Source organism: Chiloscyllium plagiosum, chromosome 11, assembly GCF_004010195.1.
Source record: "Chiloscyllium plagiosum isolate BGI_BamShark_2017 chromosome 11, ASM401019v2, whole genome shotgun sequence".
Lineage (NCBI taxonomy): Eukaryota > Metazoa > Chordata > Chondrichthyes > Orectolobiformes > Hemiscylliidae > Chiloscyllium > Chiloscyllium plagiosum.
In genome coordinates, this window is record NC_057720.1 from 12,382,578 (window position 1) to 12,394,793 (window position 12,216).

Here is a 12,216-nt window from a genome sequence, read left to right on the forward strand (position 1 = left end):
TTATTGGTCAGAGTATTGAGTACAGGAGTTGGGAGGTCATGTTACGGCTGTACAGGACATTGATTTGGTCACTTTTGGAACATTGCGTGCAATTCTGGTCTCCATCCTTTGGAAGGATGTTGTGAAACTTGAAAGGGTTCAGAAATGATTTACAATGGTGTTGCCGGAGTTGTAGGATTTGAGCTATAGGGAGAGGTTGAATAGACTGGGGCTGTTTTCCCTGGAGTGTCAGAGGCTGAGGGGTGACCTTCTAGTTGTTTATAAAATGAGAGGCATGGATAGGATAAATTGACAAGGTCCTTTCCCTGGAGGAGTCCAGAAGTAAAGGGCATAAGTTTAGGGCAAGAGATGCAAGATTTAAGAGACCTAACAGGCAACTTTTTCACCCAGAGGGAGGTACGTGTATGGAATGAGCTGCCAGAGGAAGTGGTGGAGGCTAGCACAATTGCAACATTTAAAAGGCATCTGGATGGATATATGAATAGGAAGGGTTTTGGAGGGATATGGGCCGCTGCTGGCAGGTGGGACTAAATTGGGTTGGAATATCTGGTCGGCGTCGACGAGTTGGACTGAAGGGTCTGTTTCTGTGCTGTATATCTCTATGACTCTATCATATGTATTTAAATCATTATGAATAAAGTATGCCCAGCTCCCTTTTCTCTCTGGCTGTCTTTCTGAAAATTCACATATCCTGAAAATTATTTCCCAGATCTGATCTCCTTGTAACCATGTCTCCCTGTTGGCTACAAACTGATATCCATTAACCACTACTTGTGCCAGGAAGTTATTTGTTCTGCAAATGAACATTTCAGTAAGGAGCCTTTGACTTTGCCCTTTTTTCATCTTTTTTTTAAAAAGAGGTTTGTAAGCTAACATAAATGTATCCATACTTTATGCATAATAAGTAAATTCTGAGAACGCACCTCCATCTTCCAGCGGCCTTTTCTGTCCGCCATATCCATAGTCTGATGTATTTACTGTGGTAGCTGTGTCCCCACCAATTTTTGCTGCAATCTGTGGAAAAAACATAACTGCAAAGTTGTATTTTTAGGTCATAAGTATACAAAATCCTCCAGTCCCTACCTCACACCACAGCTCTGCAGAAATTCCAAAACAAAGCAACTTGTTTGTTCTATTTCAATGAAACTGGCTCAGGATTATGCGATAAAAAAGTGGACACTGCCAATGACACACTCACTCCACAAATAAAAATGTTGAGCTGCAGGGGTAGGAGGAAATGGGGGAAAAGAAAATATTAAATGGATAAGAAGGAATTTATCCCTTTCATTTTTACCTTACTTCTGATGTTACTTGTACTCAAAGCTAAACAATTAATAATGGACATTTCTCACAGCACAGTTTTAATTTCAAAAATTTCAGAAATTGCTAGAACTCAGGAAGTCTGACAGCATCTGTGGAGAGGAAACAGTTAATGCTTCTGGTCCCTTCCTGCTTTGAAGAAGAATCGCTGGTGCCAAAATGGCAATTTCCAACAATTTCTGATCTCGAGCATCCACAGTTCTTGGATTTTGTGCTTCAATTTCTGATGCTCGGTACCTGAGAACCCCTGTAAATGATGAAATTCGCACGTGCAGAGCCTACTTAAAAACAGGTTAAAAATTGCGGATATTCAATTTGGGTCCATGGATATTAATTTTAGTCGTTAGCTTACTTTTTGTCATGGATAACAAATTTGTAATTTGTGATTTTGAGAATAAAGTGGATTTACTGTTATATGCACGATTATTCAAGGTTTGCGTGAAGATTTGTACCTCGGGTGCAAGTCGTCATAGTTGTGGGTATGTTCGCTGAGCTGGGAAGTTGATTTGCATAAGTTTCGTCCCCTTTCTAGGTGAAACCTTCGGTGCTTTGGAGCCTGCTGCATACCCACAACTACAGCAATTCATGATAATTGTTAGGAATATCCAAAGGCACTGGCAATTGCTATGGGACAGAACAATCCACTTTGATTAAGATATGAGGCAGAAATCCATGTTCTAAAATTGATGGTCTTTGCTTTTGATCTGGCTAAAGAAATCTTACTGACCATAGTCTGATACTTCAATGGAGATTTAATGCAGACATTAACTGAGACATTGGATGGTATTCCTTAATTTCTACTAACAATTTTGAAGACATTTACATATCCATTTTTGGACAAATACTTACATTCTACACAATAATTCTAATGCATCATCAAAATGTTCAGAATAGGACATATTCTCAGAATAGTAGGAAAGGTGTATATTGAAAAACTACTTCAGAACAGTCACATCAGACATGAAACGTTAAGTCTATTTCTCTCTATAAATTCTACGGGACTTGCTGAGTACCTCAAACATTTTCTGTTTTTATCACAGAACCATAGCAACTCCCAACAGACTAACGCTATCAGTGTTTCTCCTCAAAATCCGCAACTCTGAAAATCAAACTAATGGCTTTTCTTGACTCTTCAGTACCATATCACTAAACTGTACTACAAAATATATACAGGACATAGAACATTGAATACAGTGGGGAACAGGCCCTTTGGCCCTCGATGCTCCGTCAATCTGTGAACAAATCTGAGCCCATCACCCTACACTATCCCATCATCCATACGCTTAACCAAACTGTTTAAATGCCCCTAGTGTGGCTGAGTAGACTACATTGATAGACAGTGCATTCCACACCCTTACCACTCTGAGCAATGAGCCTGCCCCTGACATCTATCAACCCCTCAATTTGCAGCAATGTCCCCTCGTACAAGCAGATGTCATCATTCTTGGAAAAAGACTCACCATCCCACCCTATTTAATGCTTTGATCACCTCTTAAGTCTCTATTAAATCCCCTCTTAGCTGCCTTCTCTCCATGAGAACAGACCCAAGTCCCTTAGCCTTTCCTCATAAGACCTTCGTTCCAGACCAGGCAACATCCTGGTAAATCTCCTCTGCACCTTTTCCAATGCTTCCACATCCTTTTTGTAATGTCATGTCCCCTCTTTGTTCTTCTTAACTCTCTTGAAATCCTTCCTAGCTACGCTAACACTCCATCGCCTTATCTGATCCATCTCGCTTCAATGTCACATAAGCCTCCCTCTTCTGCTTAACAAGAATTACAATTTCTTAAGTCAACCACGGTTCCCTAATCACTTCCTCCCTGCCTGACAGGGACATACCTATCAAAGACACACAATATCTGTTCCTTAAACCAGGCTCCACATTTCGACTGTCCCATCTCCTGCATTTTGCTGCCCACTTCTCGGCCTCTTAAGTCTTGCCTAATCGCATTATAATTGCCCTTTCCCCACTGATAGTTCTTGCCACGTGACATGTATCTACACCCCTTTCCATCACTAAACTACATAACCAAGTTATGGTTACTCTCTCCAAAGTGCTCTCCAAAGCACCTGGTCTGGCTCATCAAGTACCAGATCCAGTGTGGCCTCTTGACAGCCCTTTGACACACAGTCAAGAAACCCTCCTGCACACATTGGACTAAATCTGCTCCATCCGACATACTAGAGTTAGAGAATTTCCAGTCAATATTGGGGAAGTCAAAGCCCCCATTATGACCACCCTGTTCCTTTCACTGCTGCCCAGAATCAATTTGCCAATCCTCTCCTCCACATCTCTGGAAATTTGTGGAGGCCGATAAAAAAAACTCCCAGCAGCGTGACTCTTCCTCTCCTGTTTCTAACCTCAGCGCATACCACCTCAGTAGACGAATCCTCATCAAACATTCTTTCAGCGAACCATTATACTGTCCTTGACTAACAAAGCCACACCCCCCTCTTTACCACCTTACCTGATCTTCATGAAAGATCTAAATCCTGGAGCCTGCAATAGCCATTTCCTGACCTTGCACTATCCATGTCTCAGAAATGGCCACAACATCAAAGTCCCAGGTACATATCCATGCTGCAAGCTCACCTACCTTATTCCGGATACTCCTAGCATTGAAGCAGACACCCTTCACACCAGCTTGCTGTCTGCCAGCACAATCTTGTCCTTGTCTTCTCTACTCTCATTCTGTGTACTGGAATTACAACACAGGTTCCCATTCCCCTGCTGAGCTAGTTTAAACCCACCCAAATAGTACTGGCAAATTTCCCATCCAGGATATTAGTACCCCTCTGGTTCAAGTGAAGACCGTCCTGTTTATAGAGATCCCACCTTCCCCAGAATAAGCCCCAATTATCCATAAACCGGAAACCCTCCCTCCTGCACAATCCCTGCAGTCACATGTTCAGCTGATAGCTCTTCCTGTTCTTCACCTCACTATCACATGGCATGGGTAACAATCCAGAGGTAACAACTCTTTGTTTTTGCTCTCAGCTTCCACAGTAGCTCTCTGAAATCCTGCCTTACATCCCTATCCCTCATTCCACCTAACTCGTTGGTACCTTTGTGGAATAAGACTTGGGGCTGGTCACCCTCTCAATTCAAGACCCCAAAGACACAATCCAAGACATCACGGACCCTGGCACTTGGGAGGCAACACACCAACCGTGAGTCTCTTCCATTCCCAACAAACCTCCTATCTGACCCTCTAACTATGGAGTCCCCAATGACTAACACTCTCCTCCTTTTCCCCCTTCCCTTCTGTGCAACAGGGACAGACTCTGTGCCAGAGACCTATTCCCCAGTGCATGCCCCGATAAGTCGTTCCTTCCAACAGTATCCAAAACGGGGAATTACCACAGGGGATCCCTGCACTGATTGTGTTTTCCCCCTTCTAACAGTTACCCAGCCTTCTTCATGTCTAGGAGTAACTAGACCCTGTAAATCTTATCTATCACAGACTCTGCCTCCCAAATGATCTGAAGTTCATCTAGCTCCCCAACGCGGTCTTGGAGAAGTGAGAGTTGGGTGCACTTCCCGCAGATGTACTTGGATGGGACAGTAATGGCGTCGCTCACTCCTACCATCATGCAGAAGGAACATTCCTCTCCCTGCACTGCCATTCCTGCTAGCGCCCTAATCAGAAAGTAAAAAACAGAGAAGCTTACATGATGTGGCCCTGGTGTATAAGGTTAGAGGTGGAGGATGGGTGGGAGGCCCTACAAGGGTTGGGTCTCGGGTTTAGAAAACACTCACTTATATAGCTGAGGGGGGAAAAAAAAAGTCCCTCCTTTCCCAGAAACCTCTGCTCTCCAAAGTGCTGTTGCTGCTTAAAGTTTTAAATCAGTGACTCACCTTTCCCAACAGACTCCTGGCTCATTATGGGTTACAATTCTGTTTCTGCATTTCATCACCCAATGCCAGTAAATCACAAAAGCACATATCTAAACTTCAGCCTTCCACAGCATCAATTTGCTCAAATTAAGCATTAAGTTTCAAACCAAGATATTGTCAAAGGATGCCATGGATTATGGAAACTTTAATCCATCCGTGTAGCTCGTGCACTGAAATTTAAGTCTGACCCATGTTTAAAATTTACTCCCCACGGGAAACTTTGTATTCAAGCATTGTTTTCACCTGAGAACATTTTCAAAAAAAAGTCAGACTAGAACAGCTAACATTTGTCCTTATTTTAAAAAACCAAATTCAGAAGCCTACTGTGTACATAGAGAGTTAAAGAGGATGAGAGAAGGCCAATGTGGAGTACCTGTATGGTGTCAGGCAATTTTAATATTCAAAAATGGTAATAGTAACATGTACTCAGTCGGCCTGGCTGTCTCTGTAGATTGAGCAACGGTCAACATTTCAGGCTTATGATTAGAACTGAAAAGTATCTCTCTGCACAGATCTAGTCTGACCCCTTGAATGTTTTCTATATTACTTGTTTTTAACTCAGTTCTCCAGCATCTTTTTTTCACATTTAGAATTCTAACACATTCTCGCCTTCTTTGACAGCTTATAGAAATGGCTTCTTTGGACATATAGTCAAGTAACTGTATTAAATCAAGAATATCAAAAATTCTCAACACAAAACTTACTGAAGGTACTGATATTTGGATTCACAGAATCTGATTAGATTAGATTAGATTCCCTGTAGTGGGGAAACAGGCCCTTTGGCCCAAAACGTCCAAACCTACCCTCCGAAGAGTAACCCAGCCAGGCCCATTTCCCTCTGACTAACGCACCTAACCTATGGGCAATTTAGCATGGCCAATTCACCTGAACTGCTTTGGACTGTGGCAGGAAACCGGAGCACCCAGAGGAAACCCACACAGACACAGGGAGAATGTACAAACTCCACACAGACAGTCACATGAGGCTGGAATCAAACCTGGGACCCTGGTGCTGTGAGGCAGCAGTGCTAACCACTGAGCAATGCCGCCCCAGAGTCTCAGAAACAGACCCTTCGGTCCAACTCGTTCATGTCGACCAAAGATACTAAACTAGTTCAGTCCCATTTCCCAGTACTTGGCCCATATCCCTCTAAACTCTTCATATTTATATGCCCATCCAGATGCCTTCTAATGCTGTAATTGGAGCAGCCTCCACCACTTCCTCTGGCAGCGCATTCCATACACGCACCACCCTCTGCGTGAAAGTTAGCCCCTTAGGTCCCTTTTAAATCTTTACCTTCTCACCCTAAACCTATGCCCTCTAGTTCTGGACTCCCCCACTCTAGGGAAAAATACCTTGTCTATTTATCCTATCCATGTCCCTCATTCTGTTATAAACCTCTATAAGGTCACCCTTCAGCCTCCGACGCTCCAGGCAAAACAGCCCCAACCTACTGAGCCTCTTTGTATAGCTCAAAACCTACAACCCATGGCAACGTCTTTGTAAATATTGTCTGAAACCTTTCAAGTTTGCCAACATCCTTCTGATTGGTAGGAGACCAGAATTGCATGCAATATTCCAAAAATGGCCCGACCAATGTCCATTAAACGCCATCTGCCACTCATATTGATGAAGATCAGATTGTACTGAGGTAACCTTCTTTGCTGTCCACTACACATCCAATATCGGTGTAATCTGCAAAATTATTAACTTATACCTCCTATGTTCACATCCAAATCATTTATATAAATAACAAAAAATGACTTACATTTTATTGTGGAGAAACTGTTAAGGCGTCAGTTTTTTGCACTGCAAATATCCACCTGCTCTTTTGTTATGTCAAAACATTTAGTCTCAGGCACGATGGTGACAGACTAGCTAATCATTGAACATTTAAGTGAATTTAAACCCACCTGAAAATACAGCTTTCAGATAAATCAAGTACAACTGGCTTTATCATAAAGTAAGGGGTTTCAATCTTGTCACAAACCTTTCAAGACTATTCTCAGTTGCTGAGTAACATGTCTTGGTTTAGAAGGATACCATGCACTTGACTCAAGAAGAGAGTGCAGCACTGAGGTAGATTAGAGTATACGGCAAATTTTCAGACCTTAGGGCCTTGGCAGCTGTAAACAGAGCCTTCACTCATGCAGTGAACATAACCAAAAATGCTAAGTCTAGAAATGAAAAACATGGGTTGCCGGACTGGAGGAGGTTACAGTGACAAACAGGGAGCAAGGGCACGGAGATATTTGAAGAGAGATTAGAATTTTAAGACAAAGGCGTCACTTTTCCAGCAGGCAATATAGGGTCAGCAAACACATGGCTGATTGGTGAACAGGACTTTGTCAAGAGTTGGAATACAGGCAACTTCAAATTTGTGGAGAGCATAATTCGGGAAATTGGCCAGATATGTATAGAAATGTATAGTTATGTGTAGAGTCAACAAAGACATGGATGATTATTTCAGCAGATGAACAGAGTCAGACAAAATGAAATAGATCAAATCAGAATCATTTTGTAACAACGACTAGATGCGGATAGAAGCTCATCTCAGGGTAAATGCAACAAGGTGAAGGTGGCTATTTAGACAAGAAACATGAGAGTGAGGGTGGGTGTTAGAGTGGGTGATGATTCAGTGAATGAGATTGAACCAGTCACACACCTCCTCGCTTCCCTAAAAAAACCCATCTACAAAGAACCAGTTAGGAAGGAAGTGGAAAAATGTTAAGAGTTTTGTTCATGTCAGCAATCTGAAGCAATGGGAGGCAGTACCAACAAGCAAGCACCGTTCATAATATCAGCCACCATGGGAACTGGGTGGTCAAGAATTCAGTGGGGGCAGGATTCAATGGGTAGGTTGAGGGGTTTACGCACAGGCTAAGCACATTTTGGGCACAAAGGGAGATCAAAAACAAAACAGAGAAAGACATAACTTTGCAGTGAAACCATGAGACCCAAAAGGCTAGAGGGAGCAAAGCATTAGGCAATCATTTATCTTAACTAATTTTAACACAAGACATTAAAAGAGTGCATGGCCTCTTTTACTTGAAGAAGACAAGAATGGTTATGAGCAAAATTATGTAAATTGGGGAATTTTATCACTGTGAACAGCTGCAAAAATGCTGGGGCTGTTGTATTTCAACTATCAGCCTCTCATGTCTTGGGTAGTTTCATTTGAAAAAATTATATTTTTAAACAATAAAATGAAATCAAAGAACCAAAAGAAACAGGCTTCTAGTTATTGAGGTAGAAAGGGTGGTGAAGGCAGCCTTTGGTATGCTTTCCTTTGTTAGTCAGACTATAGAGTATAGGAGATGAGAGGTCATGTTGCGGCTGCCCAGAACTAGACGGCATAGGTTTAGGGTGAGACGGCAAAGATATAAAAGAGACCTAAGGGGCAACTTTTTCACGCAGAGGATGGTGTATGTGTTACGAAAGGAGCTGCCAGAGGAAGTGGAGGAGGCTGGTACAATTACAGCATTAAGACGACAACTGAATGGGTATATAAATAGGAAGTGTTTAGAGGGATATGGGCCAAGTGCTGGCAAATGGAACTAGATTAGGTTAGGCTTTTTGGTCGGCATGGATGGGTTGAACCGAGGGTCTGTTTTTGTGCTGTACATCTTTATGACTAAGGAAGGGGCAAAATAACAAGCGACTGCCCGCAATTTAAAACAAACTGCTGGGAAAAAGGAATTGAGAGATTACAAAATTCAAATCTGGGATTAGCTGTTAAAACAAACCTAATCATATTTCCAAGATTGACTCATGTCTCACAAACTTGATTGAGTTTTTTTGAAGTAGTAACAAAGAAGATTGATGAGGGCAGAGTGGTAGATGCGATCTATATGGACTTCAGTAAGGCGTTCGTCAAGGTTCCCCATGGGAGACTGGTTAGCAAGGTTAGATCTCATGGAATACAAAGGGAGAACTCATCATTTGGATACAGAACTGGCTCAAAGGTAGAAGACAGAGGGTGGTGGTGGAGGGTTGTTTTTCAAACTGAAGGCCTGTGACCAGTGGAGTGCCACAAGGATCGGTGCTGGGTCAACAACTTATTTATATAAATGATTTGGACATGAGCACAAGAGGTTTAGTTAGAAAGTTTTCTGGTGACACCAAAATTGGAAGTGTAGCAGACAGCGAAGAAGGTTACTTCAGATTACAACAGGATCTTGATCAGATGGGCCAGTGGGCTGAGAAGTGGCAGATGGAATTCAATTTAGATAAGTGCGAGGTGCTGCATTTTGGGAAAGCAAATCTTAGCACGACTTATACACTTAATGGTAAGGTCCTAGGTAGTGTTGCTGAACAAAGAGACCATGGAGTGCAGATTCATAGCTCCTTGAAAGTGGAGTCACAGGTAGATAGGATAGTGAAGGCAGCGTTTGGTATGCTTTCCTTTATTGAGTATAGGAGTGCGAGGTCATGTTGCGGCTATACAGGTCATTGGTTAGTCCACTGTTGGAACATTGCATGCAATCGGAAAGATGTTGTCAAACTTAAAGGAGTTCAGAAAAGATTTACAAGGACGTTGCAAGGTTTGGAAGATTTGAACTATAGAGAGAGGTTGAATCGTCTAGGTCTGTTTCCCCTGGAGTGTCGGAGACTGAGGGGTCACCTTACAGAAGTTTATAAAATCATGAGGGACATGGATAGGATGAATAGACAAAGTCGTTTCCCTGGGATGGGGGAGTCCAGAACTAGAAGGGCATAGTTTTAGGGTTAGAGGGACATAGGTTTAGGGTGAGAGGGGAAAGATATGAGAGACCTAAGGGGCATATATAGGGATAACAGTTGGTATGAACAGTGATTGGCAAGGAGTTTAACCCTTGCTCAAGTATCCTCAATCTGATTTCTTATACACATCTCAGTTGAGTGGTAGTCAAGAGAAAGCTGAGGAATATTTCTGATCAAGTGGTTGAGAGTTGAAAGGCAAATTCGTATGAGATTTAATTTTGTGTTCACTTGACTATGAAATGTTGAGCTTCACTTGGCATGAGGATACAACTTACGCAACAATTGCACATTGCTGCATCAAACAGGAGCACCTTGAATCTGCTCCGCCTTCCTTCATGGCTGATCTGGCCTCTGATCGAATTTCCCACCCTTGATCTCTCTATAACCTTGTGTTTTAAATAAATGCCTTTTTCTTTGTTAAAGTTTAAAGCAGCATCAGCACGGGAAGGTGAGGAGAAAATTATTACTGAATCAGTAAATAGCTCAATTAGAAAACTTTCACCTGCACGCACCCCATTCTTTTCACTATTTGTAACATCAAGACGCTTGCGCGCTGAGTTCTCTTCTTCACAATCCATCACTGGGTCTCAAATCTGATTGCAATTAGCGAAGCATGGATTTTTTTTTAAGCTTAATGACGGCGTTGTGGGGAGAAAGAGGAGGGGGGGAAAAAGATCGCCGTAGCCCACGTTACTTCAGAGGCGAGAGGCTGCTTTCTGCTTTAAGTCAGTACAGTACTGTACGAAGTCATGAAATGGGACATCAGGTTTCCCTGTATTCGAGCAGAGGCAGAGAGAGCGATTTTAACAAAGAGTTGGGGGGGAGGGCAACATGTGCCGGAGAAATCCAGGTCGGAGAACGGGAATATCAGATCTGAAACAGCCTGAAAATGTAACAGGAGAACAGGGGGAGGGGGAGAAGAGAGAGAGAGAAAGAGGCGGGACACGATTTGACAAAGAAGCCCCGCCAGATGAGCGGGCGCGGGGGACAGAAGGTAATAAACTGGCCGGCCGCTTCCCGTCCTCCCACTCACTCCACTTTACAACCGATCGGTGCCGGCTGAGACACCGCGGGCCGAGACTCTCCGCGTCGTTTGGTCGCCCCGTCCAGGCCGTCCCACGCGCCCCACAACCGGAGACACTTCAGCACGAGGCCCCGGCCCCGGCCCCACCCCCACCCCGAGGCAAAGGGGCCTTCTACCCGCCCCGCCGGCCCAGGCCTGCCCGCCCGCCCTCCGGGGCTGAGGTAAACGGCGAGCGCGGCGCTCTCCCACCTGCCTCGCCCGCTGAAGGGCGTCGGCGAAAGCGTCGTTCTTGAAGCCGCCGGCACCTCCAGGCCCGCCGCCGCCGCCTCCTGCCGCTCCTCCACCACCACCACCGCCGCCGCCGCCACCGCCGCCAGCTGCAGGGCCAGCACCGCCGCTTGCTCCGCCGCCACCGCCGCTAGCACCACCGCCTAACGTGCTGGGAGGCGCCACTGCTGAATATTCGGCCATCTTTTTCTGGGTTTTTTTTTTTCTCTCGCTCTCTGTGAGAGGAAACGAGGCCTCGGCACGGACCCGGGAGGAACTGGTCCAAAATGGCCGACACACTAAAGAAGGCAGGGCGGAGAAGCCGCGGACTAACTCTCGCGATACTTCGGACCCGGGCTCGGGACCAACGGCAAAGGGGGCGTGGCTAATGCTGAACGTGGCCGCGTCAGCGCGAATGGTGGGGGGCGGCCAGAACTGGGCGTGGTTTCTTCGTGATGTGGGCGGGGCTAGTCTGAAATGGGCGTTACTTAAAACACAGACCATCACAGCACATTGCAGACCCTTCGGCCCACAATGTTGCGTCGACCTGTGGAACCAATCTGAAGCCCATCTAACCAACACTATTCCATTCTTGTCCATATGTTTATCTAATAACCATGTAAATGACTGAAAGTTGGCGAGCCAACTACTGTCGCAGTACTTTCCTGATGAAGGGCTCATGCCCGAAACGTCGATTCTCCTGTTCCTTGGATGCTGCCTGACTTTTCCAGCAACACATTTTCAGCTCTGATCTCCAGCATCTGCAGTCCTCACTTACTACCGTCGCAGGCAAGGTGTTCCACACCCCATTGTTCTCTGAGCAAAGAAACTCTGACATCTGTCCTTTCTGTCCCAAGCACTGAGGATGTCACCTAGACAGGGGACGAAACGTCTGCAACACAAATTCCCAGCTGGCGAACAGAACCACAACACAAGCACTCGAGCTACAAATTTTCTCACAAAC

The 12,216-nt window shown here is 44.5% G+C and overlaps 1 protein-coding gene across 2 annotated transcripts in view; it reads right to left on the minus strand.

Moving 5' to 3' along the window:
- fubp1 (far upstream element (FUSE) binding protein 1) overlaps positions 1-11,771 on the minus strand; it is a 53,942-nt gene extending 42,171 nt beyond the window's left edge. For both annotated transcript variants that reach the window (XM_043698694.1, XM_043698692.1), the window contains exons 1-2: positions 11,235-11,771; positions 924-1,014 (exon numbers count right to left, since the gene is read on the minus strand). In XM_043698694.1, the coding sequence (XP_043554629.1) occupies positions 924-1,014; positions 11,235-11,756 (613 nt within the window). In that variant the 5' untranslated portion in view covers positions 11,757-11,771. The remainder of the gene's footprint in view (positions 1-923; positions 1,015-11,234) is intronic.
- Between the last annotated feature and the right edge of the window lie 445 nt (positions 11,772-12,216).